The sequence below is a fragment of the Embiotoca jacksoni genome, unplaced genomic scaffold, assembly GCF_022577435.1.
Source record: "Embiotoca jacksoni isolate LCO1_2020_lvr unplaced genomic scaffold, fEmbJac1.0.p SCAF_2, whole genome shotgun sequence".
Taxonomy (NCBI): domain Eukaryota; kingdom Metazoa; phylum Chordata; class Actinopteri; family Embiotocidae; genus Embiotoca; species Embiotoca jacksoni.
Genome location: NW_027185340.1, coordinates 18,190,221 through 18,209,079, shown reverse-complemented (window position 1 = coordinate 18,209,079; position 18,859 = coordinate 18,190,221). Strand labels below are relative to the sequence as shown.

Below are 18,859 nucleotides of genomic sequence, written 5' to 3'. Positions count from 1 at the left end.
AAAGATGGTCAACGGTAATTTGAGAGGCAGCTAAGCAATCTGTAAAGTTATATCGCCTGATTTCCAAGACGCTGGCAAAACAAATGTGGTACAACACATTGTGCTCCATTTAGCTTTAAATCTGAACTGCTTGTTCCTTCAGCTTGTTAAACGTTAGCTCCCTGCTCCGTTACAAGCACACCGTTCTCACAGCTATTGGGCGTTTAAATAGACACTCCAGGGTTGTTTCTTTACGATGGCTCCTTAGAAATATCCAAACGTTTGCTGCCGTGTCAACATCTTGAACTGTTCCGCCGGTTTGCGATGGGCTGAACCTCATACGTCACTTCCGGTCCGACTGAAAGTTCGAAACATGAGATCTATTATTAACCATTTACTGAAATCAGAATATGTTTTGAGTATGAACACAATCAACAAAAAACAAAAACAAAAACTTATTTATATATATTTTCTATTTCATTTAACTTTATTTATATTTTTTGAGATGCAGGTCCTCCACCAACCGCCAGGGAGAGCTGTTTTTTCAATGGCCTTGCCAGCACTCCCATATTACTGGCCATTTTGACAGTGAGTATTTTTTTTTTTCTCCTCGAATGGCAAATGCTGTGTTTCTTTATGACTGGGTGCGCTTTTAGGTTCAGTTGCTACATGAGCACACATTTACCGTGTCATACATTCAAACTGACCTTTTATGTGAGTGCTGTACTGTACTGGATAATATCACCTTCCAGGCATGTATGAAAAGTGATAGCCTAGTTCATCTGTTTTGTATTGAAATGTGTCTACACTGACAAAAAAAAAAAAAAAAGAATGACTCTGTTTGTATTTGAAACACATAATAAATATTTATTTCAGACAAAAAAATAATATTTTACAGTTGTTTGAAAACCTCTTTACAGCCATAGCAAGATGGACCTGCTATTTAAGTATTCACACAACCTAACTGTCAGTCTGTTGCAAATGCCAACATAGTGCATTTCATAATTTATAATTCCGACGAGAATACATGAAAGGATTGTTGTGCAGACCTCGTGAAGAAGTTTCTGTGTCAACAAAGCAATGTAAAGCTCCATTAAGCAATGTTTTGAATTTCTACACTTCAACATTTCTAATGAGTCCCTGTAATGTGAAAAGGAAGTTAGTGCTGCTGATCTCACTGAGAATCACCAGCTGTGGCTGCACTCATACCTGCTTCAGCATGGCAGAGAGCTGTAGTGAACAAAATGGGATTGAAGAGAGTTGAGTATCAAGCAATCCAAAGTGCTCCAGTTTTCTCGAGAACTCGCGGATACATTGTACAACGGGACGCTTACGGTTCTCAGTTTTTCTCTGCGCACATATGTGTAACTACGGTTAATTGCTAACAAATCAACCATTAGATCTTGACTTGGCTTGTTGTAGAGTTTCATTCTGTGTTCTGGAGGTTTAAAAACTTGCTTCATGCCACTTTGACAGTGCTTTGAGCAACATATTTAGGTTTTATGGAACATCATGGCTTTAAATAAGTGGTACGGTTAAAAAAAAAAAAAAAGAAAAAGAAATCATATCTTTTCTTGACTGAACATATCTGTCACAACATAGAAATGAAACCTTTTGAATAAAAAAGGACTATGCACAACAACAAAAAAAAGGAAAAATGTAAAAGGATTGTATTGAATTTACAACATAGGAGATCAATGATAAACCAAAATTAGGACACTGATCCTGCGAAGGAATTCATCCTTTGGTAGGCAGTGCAATTAAAAACAAATGAACGGCATTCATACAATATCCCAAAGATACTATCCACTATTATTCTGCTGCTCTTGAAGAAATATCAGTGTGAGCAACTTTGCCTTTAATAGATGATCTCGTTTCACACATATCTGATTTATAGTTATATAATGGTGGAAGCCAAAACACTATTCCATATGCTAAAACTCCAGACGTCTTTACTCAAACCGATGATGTTGAATTAGATTTGGTTCTAAAATAACAGAGCCAAGTCTTAGATTTGGGTGGGTGGTCTGCCTTTACTACCATGGAGGTACAAGGTGATGAAATGTGGTGAACTCAGAACATTGACGTGGCAGAGGTTTTTTCAAAGGGTCAAAAAGACTATTTTTCTCTTCATCCTGCGTGTTTCAACATCTAACGCCCCGACAGGACTGAGTGGCAGCACCACACCTTTTATTATCTCAAATAATACTCGCAATTCAACTTTTTCTCTCTTGTGTAAATACTGGAAGGATGTTTTTTGCTCAGTGCACGTTCGCCCGGCTCTGTCTTGGCTACTCCGACACACCGTTTCTTTTCATAACAAAAGCACGTGGACGTGTTAAACGGTCTAACAGACTTGTGTTCTCAGACAACAAAGGACATAAACCCCAGTGACTCCTTTAACCGCTGCGGGTCAGTCATTGCAGAGAATATATAGCTCCACTGGATTCAGGTGGCGGATGCCTTCTGACAACTACTTTGGCTAAAAAAAATAAAATCAATCATCAAAGCTTACACTGGCTCAAAGGTTAATTTAGGAATAGTTTTAACTAAAAGATAAATGCCAGCACATTTATTCTAATCCTTATTTTTTTTTTTTTTTTGGCCAGACAATCACAGATGGTGTCCATAATGTTTGTTTCTCAAAGCATTGCACTTAAAAGTGTTGCGAGTATAATTGACTATCTGTGCTGGTTATGTACAGAAGTTAAATCTTGACAGAAGTATTCATGACAAAAACAAAAGAAATTCAAGCTTAAATCAAGCTGATAAACAAGAAGCAGGGACACATTTAGGAGCTTTAAACAAACTTAGAGGAAAACCCTGTTTGAAATTTGTTCTTATTTTCTCAGAATTCGACATCTTCAGAGTGTCAGACCAGAAATGTTTTGAGCGACAGGCTTCAACAATACATGCAGACATCTACCTTTTAGGGCCACAATTACAACGATAGTGCAGGTCATTTCTAATGGGGTGCTCTGCTTTCAGGTGCACTTTAAATAAGAGGAACATAAACGGCCAAAAAAAAACAGTGTAAGACTTTGAAGACAGAGGAGCAGAGGAAGACTACCTGCTAACTTACAGAGCTAGGACACATTTTTTTCATTTTAGTCTGGAAATCTGGGGCCCTGAATTGTAATTTCTATTGTCAATGAAGACTCACAGAAAACGATGAGCAAAAATAACCACAAAAAAGCTCAAAACAAAACATAAAAAAAAAAAAAAAACCAATTAAAATCAATTTTATCCAGTTTTATCCAATCCAGTTTGTTCATGCCTCATTGAAATCCTCAATAGGTTTGTCATTTGTGAACATCCATAAATCAAAATTAGGACCCTAAAAAAAACAAGGTCAGTGAAACACATACATTCAATAATGTCATGAATACAGTGTGGCAAATATAATGAAAAATAAAAACCCTCTCAGTTTCTTTGCATGCCATTCCACTCCCTGTAAACCCTGAAATATAAACACATGGTTGAAAAGGTCCATTAATAACGCAGCCCATTTGAACCGAAGCTGCTACAGAGTGCTAATGTGAAGCACATTCTGTGACTCATTAACTCGGGGAGCTGCAAAATTAAACGCAGACTACAGCAGGTGTACGCTTCACATCAAAGTGAAGCTTCAAGTGTCGGCCTAAAGGGAACAAACGGGGGCGAAAAGAAAAAAAAAAAAAAAGATTAATTTACCGTTAAACTTCGACGTCACTTGACTGGAGTAAACACATAATTCTCTTCGCTTGACCTCCTTTCTCTCCATTGAATAACATAAAAGCCTGGACTGTAAGACATATATTTTAACATTGCAAGTGTTGGATTGCCTTGACCGCTTTAAAGAGGCAACAAACTAAAGGCTGGGAAGCAAATATTTACAAATCGAAGGTCAGTTTCCCCTGAGACAGAATTCTTGCATGGCTCATTATGTAGGACACGGTCATGTGAAATGAGAATTTTTCTGTATACATACATAATAGTACATTAATGACCCTTAAAAAGTAAATTTTTAGGTGGGGTTAAGGTATATTTGGCAATGACTTACAGAAACCTCATCGGCCGCCACACAGTCCTCTCTTCACTGACTTTTCGACGCAATTTCTTCCGTAAATGTTATTTTTGCCAACTAAACATCAGAGTGAATATCATAGAATAAAAGCCTTCCTCCATTTTGAATTGGTTAACTTTTTATTTGGCATTTCTCAGAATGTGGAATTGGAGTCAGGGTTAGAGGAAAGAGGCAACCAACAATGACATCCCCCATTGGTTTGTGCCCGGATGTTATGAAGCCTCTTGTTTGGAGTTTTGGCCGGCGCCATCTTGCTCGTTCAAAGCGGTTTGGAGCAGGAAGCGACCATATTTGGGCGAACTGGGGAGGCGCGAGCGGTGGATCTGACTCGATCTGATTGGAAACCCAGCGATACTACATCCCGCTCACCGATAGCCGTGACCTGACTGCACCACAGGCCTGTCAATCAAACAGACACACTCCCCCCCCAAAAAACCCCCAAAAAAACCCACAGCTTTTTGAAGGTGATTTTCTAATTAATGACGGGATTATTCTCAGGTGGAACGCCAGAAAACTAATAAGAAGCAGTGACTTTTGGAAACATAACTTGTAGAGAAATTTTCTGATTTTTTTTTTTTTCAAGTTTCAATGGAGGCTTTTCCTTCATGATTTTCCAGCTCAGGCTTAAATCTGTCAACATTCATTGAAAACCATTTCAAGTATTTGAGTGTTGGGCCTGAACATACTCCAACATACTGTACAGGCCTCAGTGAAATCGCATGAATTTTTTACACCGCTAACTAAATAATTCAGCCTCCTGTGAAATTTTGTCATTTCTGTGTACAGTAGCTCCGAGGAAAAGGCGTCTCTGCGCGGCAGAAGTAAGGTTTCTGAAAAGTGTCGTGGCTGAATGGCGATTAAAAATCCTGTAACGGGCTCGAAATATAAGAGGTGAAAACTAGATCTCTCGGTATTTCACAAAAAAAAAGAAAAAAGAAAAAAAGAAACTCTGACCACAGATGGTACATTATAATTCCAAGCTCACAGTCTTTCTGTACAATGCATCATTCATAGTATCCTGCCAACGCTCAACTGCTCCCCAGCGTTTTCAGTGCTTGTGTGTTTGCTCAGTTTCTATGCTTTTCCAGTCAAGTGTGTTATAATATTATTCATGACATCTGTGATAAAAAAAAAAAAAAAAATTAAAAAAAAAATGCACCAGGCTATGGAGATCTCACAGAGAAGATGAAAGAACGAATGGATGAATAATGACATATTCTCTGTTTTGAACGTGTCAAACCTACACAATGTTCTTTTTTTTATTTTTACACTAACTCTTACAGTTTAGGCTCTTTGGAGTCTAAACACACACTAAGAGTCCAAATTTTCACAAAATAAATAGATACAACTGTAGAAAAATAAGGTTGAGACCAAGTTACCTATTTACTTATACATCCAAGGTCACAATAATGGGATCAGTGGACTGGTATGTGGGGCATTAAACACCTAATGAAGTACAGTAACGCCCCTGGACGAGGCTTGCACAGTCTGTAGGGCTTCTGGCTTCAGGTCGGGACTACATTTAGAGAGCAGGTTTTGTGCCAGGGAGCTCGGTTGACAGCGGCAAAAGCGAACTTTTGCCCAATCAAAGTGCTCATTTCTAAAAGTCTGTACAGAAAGGAAAAGGGACTACTTATAACTCCTTGTTTGCACATCATTGCAATGTATAGGCAATGGCAGTAGTACAAAGGGGGGGAAAAAAAAAAAAAGGCAGCTAAACTACAGAGGCAGTGAAATTCATTCAGGACATTTGAGATTTAGGGTCAGTTCATCTGAACAACTGAGGTTTTAATGAAAATCCACTTTTCTGAATGACGAACATAAAAAAAAAAAAAAAAAAGGAAATTTATCAATTCTCCTAGCATCAATTCTCCAACCTGCTGTAGTCCTAGAAGTCACCAGTATCATTGCACTTATGCCCAGAACCTGCAGAGTAATTAAAGGGATACATAGGATCAAAAGTGTTCATGTGAGTCATGTGTTTTGCTCGATTTGCAGTGTCCGCTTCAGGTAATGTGCTCGGAGCAATTTTCTGGCCTCTGACAGAATAATATCTTCAGGGAGGTTAACACAACACCACCGACCACCACAAAGATCTAACATTAGGTGTGCTGTTTGAAAAAAAACAACAAAAAAAAAAACTGGATGAAACAAAGGTAGGTGCTTATCCAGATATAGCTTTTGCTTATTTTACAAACACCGTTACAGTAGCGCCTCTCGCTGCTTCATCACCTCCATCCAGAGACGCCGAGGTTTCCAAAGAGGCTCGCTGGCTCTGATCGGTCAGAGCTGGAGGATGGAGGGAGTCCTACGAACCCGGGTTCCAGTTTACATTTACACAAGCATGTGGATCTCGTTGTACTCGTCGCGTCCGTCTTCGTCAAAGTTGGGCGAGTCCTCGTCGCAATCCAGCTGAGAAAAGAAACAATCTTGGGTCATTTGTGTTGCAGGAGGTTCAGGGTGCTTTCACACGCGGTTGAAACAAAACCCCGTCGAGCTTTTTGCTGGTTTGAGAGCTGTCAGTCAAACTCTGGCGTGAACTAAGATATGGTGGTGTGTTTAGACCGAACACGATGCGAATCATCCACGCGGAGAGATTACGTACGAAGTCAACGCAAAGACCCGAATGTATGCAAACACCCGCCGGCTGACGCAAAAGGATTCATATTTATATATTTAACTTGCGCAGCCGTACTAGCGCAAGGAACGCGAGGTGAAAATTCAATTTGCGTTCGGTCCGAACACATTATTAGAAAAAGACATTGTGAACAGGTGTTCTTCTGCACGCATTTGGATTTGAGTTTAGCGTGAATTCAACAACTAAAATACTGTGAAATCTGCTAATTGGGAAAGGAAATATGGGGGGGGGACACCTAGCATGACTTTGTCCAAAAGTAATTAAAAATGACTACAAGCCAGAGTACAATGTCTCCAGCTCACTTTTCAGTTGTTCTCAAGCGGCAACCATCTGTGACGTCACCCGCTGGTTTTGTGAACTGCCGTCCTGAAAGCCCCAAGTTTGGGCTTTCGGCATCTTGATATTTTGGAGTCAAAAGTGACCATATTTATATGAGCTGGGGAGGAGCGAGCACATTACACCCGCCTGTCAATCAAACCGACACGCCCCCAAACTTACTGCTTTTTCAAGCCTGATATCTAATTTTAAGATGGACTGCCAGAAAACTAATGAGAAGGATTGTCTTTAGCAAATGACACCATTACGACTCGTGGAAAAAAAAATGTACTGACATTTACTCGACTGTCCATGGAGCCAAGTCCGAGTGGTCCTCGGTGGTTTTGCACTCTTAAGACAATTGCCTCAATTTTCAGACCTAGAAGCTGCGTCCACTTTTTTTTCAATGTATGGTTGTTTAAGCTAAGTTGGGCCGGAGCTTCATATTTAGTATTCAAACGGATTTTTCCAAAATCTCTTGATCTAGACAGCTTGAATAATGTGTCAGATATTATTGGAAAATTGGGTAAAAATGTCGGCATTTATGTCTGTCTACAAGCCACACAGTATCTATTCTTTGGCAATGTTATTGTACAATATTGTGATATACTGTAGCTGTCCAATTAAATGATGTCCTCATGGGGTCTTTGTGAAGACAAGAGAAGTCATTAAAGACATCAGGTGGACTAAAGTGCACCGTGACTTGAATATGGGTCCTCCATGTGGTTCTCCATAGATCATCAAAACGGTCCAATAAATCAGTTTTCTGTAAGTTTATATTACTTCATGATACCAGTGCAAACATGAGACAGACCAGTTTTTCTTTGTTCTTCTCGATCAATTATCTTTTACAGAGAGCAGGAAAGAAAAGAATGACAATTGTGAAAAGTTACATTTATTATCTGGTTGGTCTAAGACTGAATTCGACATCATTTAAAATCTTAATAAGCCTTCATTTTAAGGTGGTTTTGGGGGCAGTTCTACATCGCAGAGGCTTCATGAGACCTTTGGATGAACACGATAGCAGCGGCGGTCTGTTTAGGAACAAAGCTGTTTATTCTAGCTCCTAAAAAAAAGCTGACATTTTGGAAATGGTAGGTTTTAATCTGACATTGATGACATGTCGGGGTTCAGGGGCTCCAACCAAGGAATCATTAAAATCCCAGCTTCAGGATGGAGAGGGAGAATTATTCTGGTCAGAACACAGAGCAAGAAGAAATATTTGAATGTCATTTTAAAATGTTTTGGCTAAGAACGCTGTCAACAATAACAGAGAAAACCATCAGATATGTCAGAGGTGAAGTTCGTTTGTAGCATTTTCTCAAGAGTTGTTAGTATTAGACCGATATAAAAACAAGCCAACATCCATCGCATGTTAAATTTGCTGTTAAAATAAGTATCCCGAGGCAGTGTGGGATCAGATGATTGCGGCATACTTTCAAACATTCCTGGAGTGGCTCCGCTACCCAAAAACATACCGCTTGGAGCTCACGTTCCTCAAAGATCCTGGAGAGGATGAGGCGGCGCAGCGGCACCGTCATGATGAGGACGAAGGGGAACGCCAGCGAGGCCTCGGTCGACTTCACGACCCACAGGGCCACGATGCAGGCTAGCTGGATGATGGTAAACATGTTCATACGCCACGTCTTCACCTGAAGCAACACACACACACACACAGATACTCAAAGATGCATGTAAAGACACACATTAAACACACTCAACCACCAAACGCTTCTCCTACATGAAGAAAATCTCACATGTTTTTGGCTCCATCTAGTGGACGATTCCGAGTCCAATCATTTGTGTAAAATAAGAAAGAGAGGCCGGATTTCTTTGTCCTTTTTTAGGAATAAACTCTCGAAAAATCTAAATTATAAAGACCATAATACTGGCTTTTAAAACAAAGGAATAAGTGTAACTTTGTTTCAGCCATCATGAAGGGCGGATGGCTTTATAAAGCACCCGACGAGAGTTTGTGATCAATGAATAAACTCCAGAGAAATTTAAGACACCCTTTCTCGAGTTACAGTTTCACACTTTTGTGGGGTTCCTTTTTGGATGTCTTACATCACAACATGTAGGTTGTTCTAAGTCGGCATCTAAAGTGTAAAAATATCAAATCCAAGGGTCTGCGTAGGTGGGGACATATTGTTTCAGGTCCTGGTGAGACAGGAAATATAGTCCTGTTTGGGTAACAGATGCTGAAGTGTGAAGGTTTATCGGACACCAAAACACTGAATGATTGTTTATCATACTACGACACAGGGTGTAACATCTCTGGAAAGTTATCACACTCGCAACAACTTTATCTTTTATCAATTTAATAACGCGTTGAGGTCACGTTCAGGCAATTTGGCTGACTGCCTACCTTACACTTATTTATATTTATATCTAGAGTGCATATATTTATTGACTATTTATTACAAAGTTGTTTTTATAGCTATTTATATTATTGTTTTTATTGGTTGTTTCATGTCTGAAATGTAAAAATAAATAAAAAAATACTCATTAAAAATAATAGTAAGTAAAAAATAGTAATCAATAAAAACTTTCATTGAAATATGTAGCCAGGTCAAACATAGCATCCCCACTATGTAAAATACAGCCGTCTTATTAATAATAATAATAATATAGGACACTTTTTCTGACACAATGGTTTTTTTTTTGGTGTCTGACTGAACTAAGTTTAATTATGGTTCCACTACATCCCAGTTATATATATATATATATTTAAATATCATGGTAATTTAACAGGTAAGGCCCCATTGTAGTTTAAAAAAAAAACCACAAATATGAAAGCTGCTGTCCTCCCAATCCAAACTGGCATATCACAGTATGTAAATGTAACATGGTTAATGTTTCTTCCACTTGCCATTGTATCACAGGTGTATGTGTTCATTTTAGGGCAGTGTTCTGTCACTTTGGAACACTTCTGTGGTTGCCTTTTAGGGGAATGACGCATAGTCCGTTCCTCTTAGTTTAACCTGTCCGTACAAGCCTTATCATGTTTGAAGATAAGAACGGTCCAGAGACCGCGCTGGCTGTCCGTTATCAGAATAAACCGACTCAACTGGGAATCCGTGGTGCCTTTACATAACACAATGCAAGATCAGACTCATAACACAAACACCGCATCCAGGTTTCTGATGATTCTCCGCTGAGTGCAGGTGCATCATCACCTCAAATTGGCAGTGAGTCAGCAAAACAATACTACAATGATGAACCATGAAATGAGGACGTATACAATGTAAACTTTGACACCAAGAATGCAGAGGATACATAAACCGTATTAAATTGTGATGATCAGATGAAAAACTGCTGATATCACTCATTCAAAACAAAGCTAAAAACCAAGACCTCGCTCTCTGAGCCCCACAAGCTGCCAGCGGGTTTGAGGCACGTTATCCATAAAATATTGCCGAAGAATTACACCTTTTCATCACAGCCAGGAACTGTAATAATAGAAATTGTCGTCAGGTTTTCAAACTTTCACTGGTTCTTGAACTACTCGTGCACTGAACACTTCCGTCAGGAAAAATAACCAAATCTAAAGTAGTTATGGATCGTCAAAATCACTTTATTCTACAGATTCTGTGAAAAATAGATCAATCCTGCGCTCCACTGTAAAACTAGGAGGCCGTGAATGACTCGGCTGAGATTAACAGTCAAACATTCAGCAAATTTTCAACTGAACTACAGGTAGGAGCACGAAGGAGAGGTTTGTAGAGCTCCTAAAAATGGAAATAGCTCAAAATGTATAGCACATGGAGCCCCTCTCCCCTTTTTTTTTTTTTCATATATCGATAACACTTGTGAACATTTGGACAAAAAGTTGTTGCAGATTTCGTCTTCTTTCAGCTTTTGTAAAATAAATTCCCGAAGAAGTTCAATTTACGTTTTCTTCTTCTTTTCTTATTTATGACATTAAAACTGTGTTGTACTCCACAAAAGACATGTTTAAGTTCTCCTTCCTTTTAGCCGTGATGGTGCTGTTTACATTGAGGTGCAGGACTTACTGGTGCAGTGAAAAAGAAGCCAACAGGGAGTACAAGTGTGACAGGAGCAACAACAAAAAAAAACACCCAAAAGCTGCTTTGAGTTCAGAGAGTTAAAACCAAAATACTAGTGCAAATGTTATTTTGTTTATTTTTTATAGGAGTTTGTCAATATTCAGGTTTCTGTGACGTTCTGTTATCGTTCAACATCCCAGCCTCTCTGTTATTTCTGTTCTGAATTAACTCCAAACTCGAGGACGGACGTAGTTTGGTTTCTGACTCTGGTGGATTTGGTTTCTCCATCTTACCACTGATAATAAGAGACAAGGGTGTGTAAACACTGTCGCTGCGTGTATTACCTTGGTGACGTAGATGTGGTCCGGGTGGTGCTTGGCAGGCGTGACCATAAGCGTGATGCGTTCGTACAGCTGGATGCCCGTCAGAGAGGTTACCCCCATGTAAAGGAAGATACCGAAGAGGACGGCCAGAGGGATGTGGCGCAGCACATCTGTCATCACTATGGACATACCTGATGGGCGGAGACGGAGGTTAAAGGGCACGTTTTTCGCCTGGTATTTTTGCACACGTGCGCAACTATTCGCAACTGTGGAGAAAATGATTTATCCGACGAGGGAACGGCCCTTAAAAAACAAACACACTGTCCGTGACGTTTATTTGAAACATACTCCCTGTTCAGATGCCTCGGTTTGAAACGCTCTTTGGGCAAATCCAAAAAAGTCTCATTCCTAATCCAAACAGCATTTCAATCAAACAACAGCTCAACAATCATGATGACTCATTATGGTTGTATACCCAAACTGGATCAAACTGTACTTAGGACCGCTTTGGGAACCGTAACTTAATCGAAACAAGACATTCAGCTGGCAATCTAAAGGCTAGTCAGTGGATAAAAAAAAAAAAAACACAACGCCACACTGACAGACGCTACATCTCGAGTTGAGCAAATTTTCATTTGGAAAAACGGCTGTTTCGGTTCATTTTGAAGACAATTTGTAAACAGAAATATAAAATGGTTTTAAGCTGTTGCAGAGGGCTGAGTCATAATCCATGAATGTCTAGACATGCAGGAGCTGAAGAAGTGCCACTCGGTACCTCCCAGCTCATGTTTGCCTCTCATAACAACTGCACGCCTGGAAATTCCAACACTGTAATTAATGGTGTATAAAAAATATATATCTATATTTTTATATATATCTATATATATATATATAGATATATATAAAACCCCCTCAACCCCAAAAATAGAGCAATTGTCCTGGAATTGGCGAGTATTTTTCTCTCTCCATTTCGTTCCAAGATGCACTAATCTACTTTATCTGTTGTGCATTTCAAAGAGTAAACTACCTTTAAAGCACACGTTTCATTGGTTTTAAGTTTTTCTTGATTAACTACAGAACAGCGTGGTTACATAAAGTCATAATGATTAAATAATAGTTCTGAAAAGGAGCATTACACCAACCAATGGACTGCTCTCGAAGCCGTGTCCCCCTTTGTTTGCATACCTTCACCTGTCAAGCTTTCTGTGGGCAGAGATTGCACATTTGCCGTTTAACGTGGTAACAGCGGCAGAATTGAACACTTAAAATTGAGACACATTCAATCGGTCTCTGGTTTCACGCAGAAAGAAAACAAGCAGGCTTTTCATGTCCAGCTGAGTTTTGCAGCTGTTGCTATCAAAAGCTGCTGCTCGCAAATGACGCCAATGCTGATGTTAAAGCTCTGTGAGTTGGTCCATAACTCTGTCCCCAGCTGACGCTTTAATCTTCTTTCCAGCAGATTTGTTATAAAAGGCTACCATATCCTACCTAGTTAGGATATTGTGTTTAAAGAATGAAGCCAACACGTCGCAGACAAAAAGTTAGCCGCCTCAATAGTTGATGATCTACGTATGAGACACGGATATAAAAGAGCAGCCTGTTTTTTTTGTTTTTTTTACACAAGGTAGGGCTAGTTGGTTTTAGTAATGAGATAGAGAATTATAGATACAAATTTCATCATAATTCAACTACATTAAATTGGTTAGATTTTTCCAGTTTTTCAAAAATTTTGGATTTAAATAATTTTGTTTTTATACAAATATGGTAATAATAAGGGAAGACCCCCGAAACCCCCAACAAATAGGTGCACAAAAGTCTTCCATAACTTTAGGGACACCACTGTTGGCGTTAGTGGCCGATGCTTTACTTACTATTTTTCTGAATTAAGCTTTGAAAATAATACTAATATAATGAATATATTAAAGTTATTATACAGTTGGTATTAAGTTGGTTAGCTAGAATTGGTAATGATATATTCAAGCTGGTAATCAGATTATTTTTACATTCCTAAGAAATGTATTCTTGTTTTTGGTTTTAACAACTGACTTCTTGAGATTGTGAGCATCGCTCTTTAATAGTCCTGTTTTTGGCCTGCGCAGAAAAACAAACCTCAACAGGCCCATGAGTCTCGCTACAGTTGCTAAGCTATGATTTGACATTTGCCGTTGAGGAACGGGGTTTGGCGAACAGTCATTTGGCACTCCACACTCCCCTCCCTGCTTTTCCTCTTACCAACAAGCACAGCCACAAGGAGCCCGGTCAGCCTCTGGTCTTTCACCTCCTGGATCATGGGCTTTTCGCCGGGAGCCGTGGCCTTGCTCATGACTGTGAGTGCGTTGACGTGAGTGACGGAGCGCACGGTTGCCGCGGTGAGCCACGGCAGGCCGAAAAGGGGGCAGATGGCTCCCAGGATGACGATGAGCAGGAGATCCAGGTGGAAGCCCGAGCCTTTGACCAGGCGACGCTCCTTCTTACTGACTATCAGGCTGACAGATCGGAGAAAAAAAACAGGAAAACGATGAATACACATAAAAAAAAAAAAAAGCACACACACCTTATTACTGAACACGCAGAATCTAAACCCGGTGCATTACAGCTGGAGATAATCATAGTTTACGCACGACGTGATTTGAGTTTCCATGAAAATGAGAATGAAGACAAGAAGAGCCGGTACGACAGACGCTCCCATCATCCAGGTTGGAAAGGGCTGCTTGTCACCAAAAGGACTGATGAACCAACCTCGCTTATCAGGGGATGTGACTGAAAAGCCCGACGGCACGTTGAGTTTCTAAAAGGAAAAGGAGTCACGTTTAAGTACCAAAAAAAAAACCCCCAAAAAAACACTGCTTTATTACAACCGTTATAAAATGCACTTGAACTGGGACTGAGGTGAGAAAGAGGGAAGTTACCTGTGTGTAAGTGTCAGTAACGGAATAATCCAACAATACTGAAACTAAGATCGAGATGGGGATGCCAAAGTCACCAATAACTCTTCTGGCCTGGAGATATAGAGAGACCACATATTTAGTAAAACAAAAATACATCAGATTTCTTCAAATTTACAGCAGTACAAGAACCAGAAAATAGTCAAATTAAAAAGAAACCCACCCTGCTGGATGCATCAGTATCGCTGATATAAACTGTGTTCACTGCAATGTTTAGAAACTCTAATGAAAAAGTATAAACTACATTATTCACGTGTCCATTTTCCGTCAAACTGCCTTTGCTATCTGGAGTTCCTGACTTGTTACTGACCCTGAAATTTGAATTTAGCTTGAAAAAGTATTTGCAGTAACTTAACAATTTAACAACATAACTGTTGTCACTGCGTAGACAAATATCTTCATCTTTTTTCCAAGCTTCTTTGTAGTTTTTCTGGACATATAAGATGATGATCAAACTGTCTACATTAGGAAGGAAAAAAAAACCTCAACACATAAAGGAACATTTGTATAAAAGGTGTGTTTAAGGTAATCATTTTAAATGTTGTCGTTTTGTTGTTTTCACTGAAACCTGATTTAAAGGTGACCTGCGGAGTTTTTTGACCAGTAGTAGCGCTAAAGAGCAACGTTTCATGTTCTGTTCTTGTTCTGTTTGTATCTAAGAAAGGACACACATCCCTGCTGAACCTTTTACTCTTTCGCAGAGCAGTTGGTGGCAGTAATGTGCAAAGAGGGGTTACAAATTTCACAGAGGTCGGAGAAAAAAAACATAAAGTTTTGTAGGTTTCAAATGTAGAAAATCTTTAAGTGAAAGGAAACGTAGTGAATTTGTTTACAAAGTTTAAATTACACATTTTAGAGATAAATTTAAGATTAAAACCTAATCTTTCAACAAAAGAGCTACACAGATCCCTTTAAAACTCCCACGAGATGCTTGATATCAACTGTTTGAAATGAAAGATTGAGGGAGGATTACCTTGCCACCTAAAAACCGACTGTTTCGGAACTTCCTGAGGAAGAACGCGACGAAGAAAGTGCCCATCATGAGCACCAGAGACAGAAGAGCCGTGTTGGGCTGGTTGAAGACGGGGTTTTGGTAGTCTTCTTCCCCTGTGGTGGAGTGAGTGGGGTACATCGCCATCAGTGGATGTTCCCTAAACACCTGGAAACAACCGGAGAGGCTCACTTTATTCAAGTTGACTGGTTGCGTTGTCTTCGTACGACCAGGAAGGATGAAACTACAATTTTTAACTGAACTAAGCAAAAAGAATAGAAAAAAAAAATCCTTTTAGTTGGTTACCTTGAAGAGCTTTGAGAAAGTCTCATAGATGAAGATGAGGGAGATGAGGAAGGCAAAAATCTCCTGGGTGAAAGGTGAGATGTAGCGGACGAGGAAGCTGCCCTCCGCTGCCACCATCACCAGGACGATGAAGATGAGCCAGAAACCGATCCACACTCGACCCGTCAGGTACTCATAGTTGTGGGCCTGACAGAACTGAGAGAAGAAATATTAGTTAGGATATATTATTAGGAGCTACTGTGATTTTTTTTTTCTTTTTGTGCTCTGTTAAAGCACCTTGTAGTAGGCTTCTTCGAACACCAGCAAGGGTCCCGAGAAGCCGATGATGAGAAGAGGCTGACCGGCGAGCAGCGAGAATATAACTCCGAGAGTTGCAGTTGAAACAATGAGCTCGGTCACTCCCATCATGCCTTCTGTTTTCTCTCCTGCGCGTGAAAAAAACCCACAAAGTAAATAAGAGCACAAGTATCGAAATGACTTGAAATCCACGTTTCTTTGCGTTGCTTTTGTTTACCCAGCAGGCCTCCGAAGGTGATGGTGGGCGACAGCGCGGCGAAGTAGATGAAGATGACGGCAGCGACGCACTGCATGTCCAGGGAGTCTTTTAAGTCGCTGACGTAGTGCGGGTAGCGCCGGCGGATGTCGTGGATCAGGCCTCCGAACGGGATCCCTGAGCGCTTCAACGGGTCCACCTCCTGGTCTCCCTCCTCCTCCTCCTCTGGACTCACCTCTGAGGGGTTTATTACAGGCTTCATTACAAAAAGGAATTACTACTGATCATACTAATACTAAAACAAAAGAATTATGCAAGTCAACAGCAGGTAAACCTTCAACATTTCAACATTTTAAACTCAAACTGAAACCGTTTTTAAAGAGGGATCAGTTACGTAGCCTCGAATGATCCGGGGCTAATTTTTAATGCTGCGTTTTTGTATGATCTTTTCTCATTAATCTATCTGTATTTCTTGTTAAGTTTTGTGTTTTCAAAGTACACACTTATTTTTTAAGTTTATGACTTTGAACTATCTTTCGCATATGTGTTATGAGTTGTTGGGTTTTCTATATTATGCTACATACTTGTCACTACACAAATAAATATTAAAATAAAAAAATAAAAGGGAAATCTGTATAGTCTATACATCAATCAAATCCTAAACCAAGATTTGCCACACACTATTACTCTGAAAAGAAAACTAAAACACCAAAGGTGTATTAGTACGCTTCTGAAAGTAGTCCCCAGTGTATGCACTAATTTCTCTTGTTGCATCACTTATTTTGAAAAAGAACACTGCTGAGTGATTTGTGCAATTTACTAATGTGTTCTTTAAACTAAAAAAAACCTTTATATTCGTGGTATTTTTTTCAAAGACTCAGTAGGAAACTGAATTTGGGCCTGAGTACCACTGACGGAGCAGGAAAGTCAGAAAGTATTTAGAGATGAATCATTGCATTGTCTAGGGTGGTCTTTTCATGAGATAACTTTTCAAATTTGTAAACAATAAGAAAAATCTAGAATAACAGCTTCTTTATTTCCTCAAATGTATTGATTAAATACATTTATATGGCAAAAAAATAAATAAAAATACTGATTTAAGCAGTTTAATTGAACTTTTAAAGCACACATCTGTTTCAAAGAGGCTGTATTTAATTACGGGAGAGGAATAATTTTCGGGTCAGAGCTTCTTTCCGTATGTAAGGGCTAATCAATTTTAAACACAATCTCTTACCTAACACATAATCTGGGAATAACAATAGTTTCTTTCTTACACCAGTCACGGTACTATGTGAATTGTGAATCTACTACAGGTACAAATGTATTTTTCTTTTTGATTTTTTTTTTTAGCTGTAAAAAGCACTCTCTGCGATATTTTTTAGGAACCTCAAATGCAAGGATTTAAAAGAAGCTTTAAGGATTAAATATGTGTTTGAACTGCTGGAATAATGCCAATTTACAGGATCAAAAGTGTTTTGTTCAAACTTCATTAATGGATTTTTATTTTTATAAATTAAAATGTTCGGGGTACCTTTGCTGTCCGTCTCCATTCCAGCCACGGAGTGGTGCTTCTTGAGTTCTCTCTCCTTCCTTTTGCGCAGCATCTGCTTCTGGAAGTCGGCCACTGTCTTCAGGAGGTCTTTGCCCTCCACGTCAGAGGGTGGAATGACGATGCTGCAGTCCAAGAATTCATTGATACCGTTCAGGAGGTCTTGCCTGTCGTCAGCAAAGTAGGCCACCTCATGGAAGTTCTGTAACCAAACAGAGCCGGATTTCAGCACCGAGGATGATAAAAGAGAGGCCATTCGAGATGAAAAACGAGGGTAATTAGGAACTTATTTGCATGATTTCACCAATTTTATCCGCCGCTTCATAAAACCGGAATCATTTTCTGGGCTTTCCTTTTTGGTTGAGTGCATTTTTGTGAAAAGAAAAAGCGTCTCAGATTGAGGTTTGGAGATTTTAAAAGGCTTCTGTATCAAATAGCATAATTGCCTAGAGACTATAAAAGGCATCATCCATCCATTATCTACAACTGCTTTATCCTGAACGGGGTCACGGGGGGTGGGGTGGGGGGGCTGGAGCCTATCCCAACTCACTTTGGGCGAAGGCAGAGTACACCCTGGACAGGTCACCAGTCTATCATAGGGCCAACACACAGAGACAGATCAATTAACCTGACACGCATGTCTTTGGACGGTGGGAGGGAGCCGGAGTACCCGGAGAGAACCCACGCAGGCACACGGAGAACATGCAAACTCCGCACAGAAAGGCTCCAGGCCAGGGTTCGAACCCAGAACCTCCTCGCTGGGAGGCGACAGCGCCACTGAAAGGCATCATTAATCTGTTTTCAGGGCTCACGTGGGCTCAGTGGTCGTTGTGTAATTTCTACCTTCTCAGACATGAGAGTGGAGAAGGAGCGTCCGATCTCGTGGTAATCCACGTTGGACTGACTGGGGCCGAGCAGGACGAAAAGAAATCTAACGGGGACGGGGACCTCGAGCACCGACTCCAGGAGGACCGCCTCGTTCAGCCTGACGAAGGCCATGGCTGGCTGCTCCAGGAATTCAACACAGCCTGAGAAGAAATAAAAAAAACAACAACAACATGTTCGGTAATTTGAGATTTTGCACAAGAAAGGTTCATCGGAAGATACAGACACGGGTCCATTAGGGGTGAGTATGATGTGATTTTCTATTTAAGGGATTCCCCAATCAGTCCCCCCAGGATTTGGCAGAGTTTTTTTTTGTGGTTGTTGCGATTAAAAATGCTTGATTCTGCGGCAGATTTTCA

General features: G+C 40.0%; 1 protein-coding gene across 1 annotated transcript in view; it reads right to left on the bottom strand.

The window, feature by feature from the left end:
* Positions 1-819: 819 nt before the first annotated feature.
* slc4a3 (solute carrier family 4 member 3) overlaps positions 820-18,859 on the bottom strand; it is a 61,653-nt gene continuing 43,613 nt past the window's right edge. Inside the window, exons 12-23 of the mRNA XM_069154851.1 lie at positions 18,459-18,643; positions 17,598-17,817; positions 16,088-16,303; positions 15,850-15,998; positions 15,574-15,768; positions 15,250-15,435; positions 14,241-14,330; positions 13,953-14,119; positions 13,564-13,817; positions 11,353-11,522; positions 8,477-8,650; positions 820-6,457 (exon numbers count right to left, since the gene is read on the bottom strand). Coding sequence (XP_069010952.1) covers positions 6,380-6,457; positions 8,477-8,650; positions 11,353-11,522; positions 13,564-13,817; positions 13,953-14,119; positions 14,241-14,330; positions 15,250-15,435; positions 15,574-15,768; positions 15,850-15,998; positions 16,088-16,303; positions 17,598-17,817; positions 18,459-18,643 — 2,084 coding nt within the window. The 3' untranslated portion in view covers positions 820-6,379. The remainder of the gene's footprint in view (positions 6,458-8,476; positions 8,651-11,352; positions 11,523-13,563; positions 13,818-13,952; positions 14,120-14,240; positions 14,331-15,249; positions 15,436-15,573; positions 15,769-15,849; positions 15,999-16,087; positions 16,304-17,597; positions 17,818-18,458; positions 18,644-18,859) is intronic.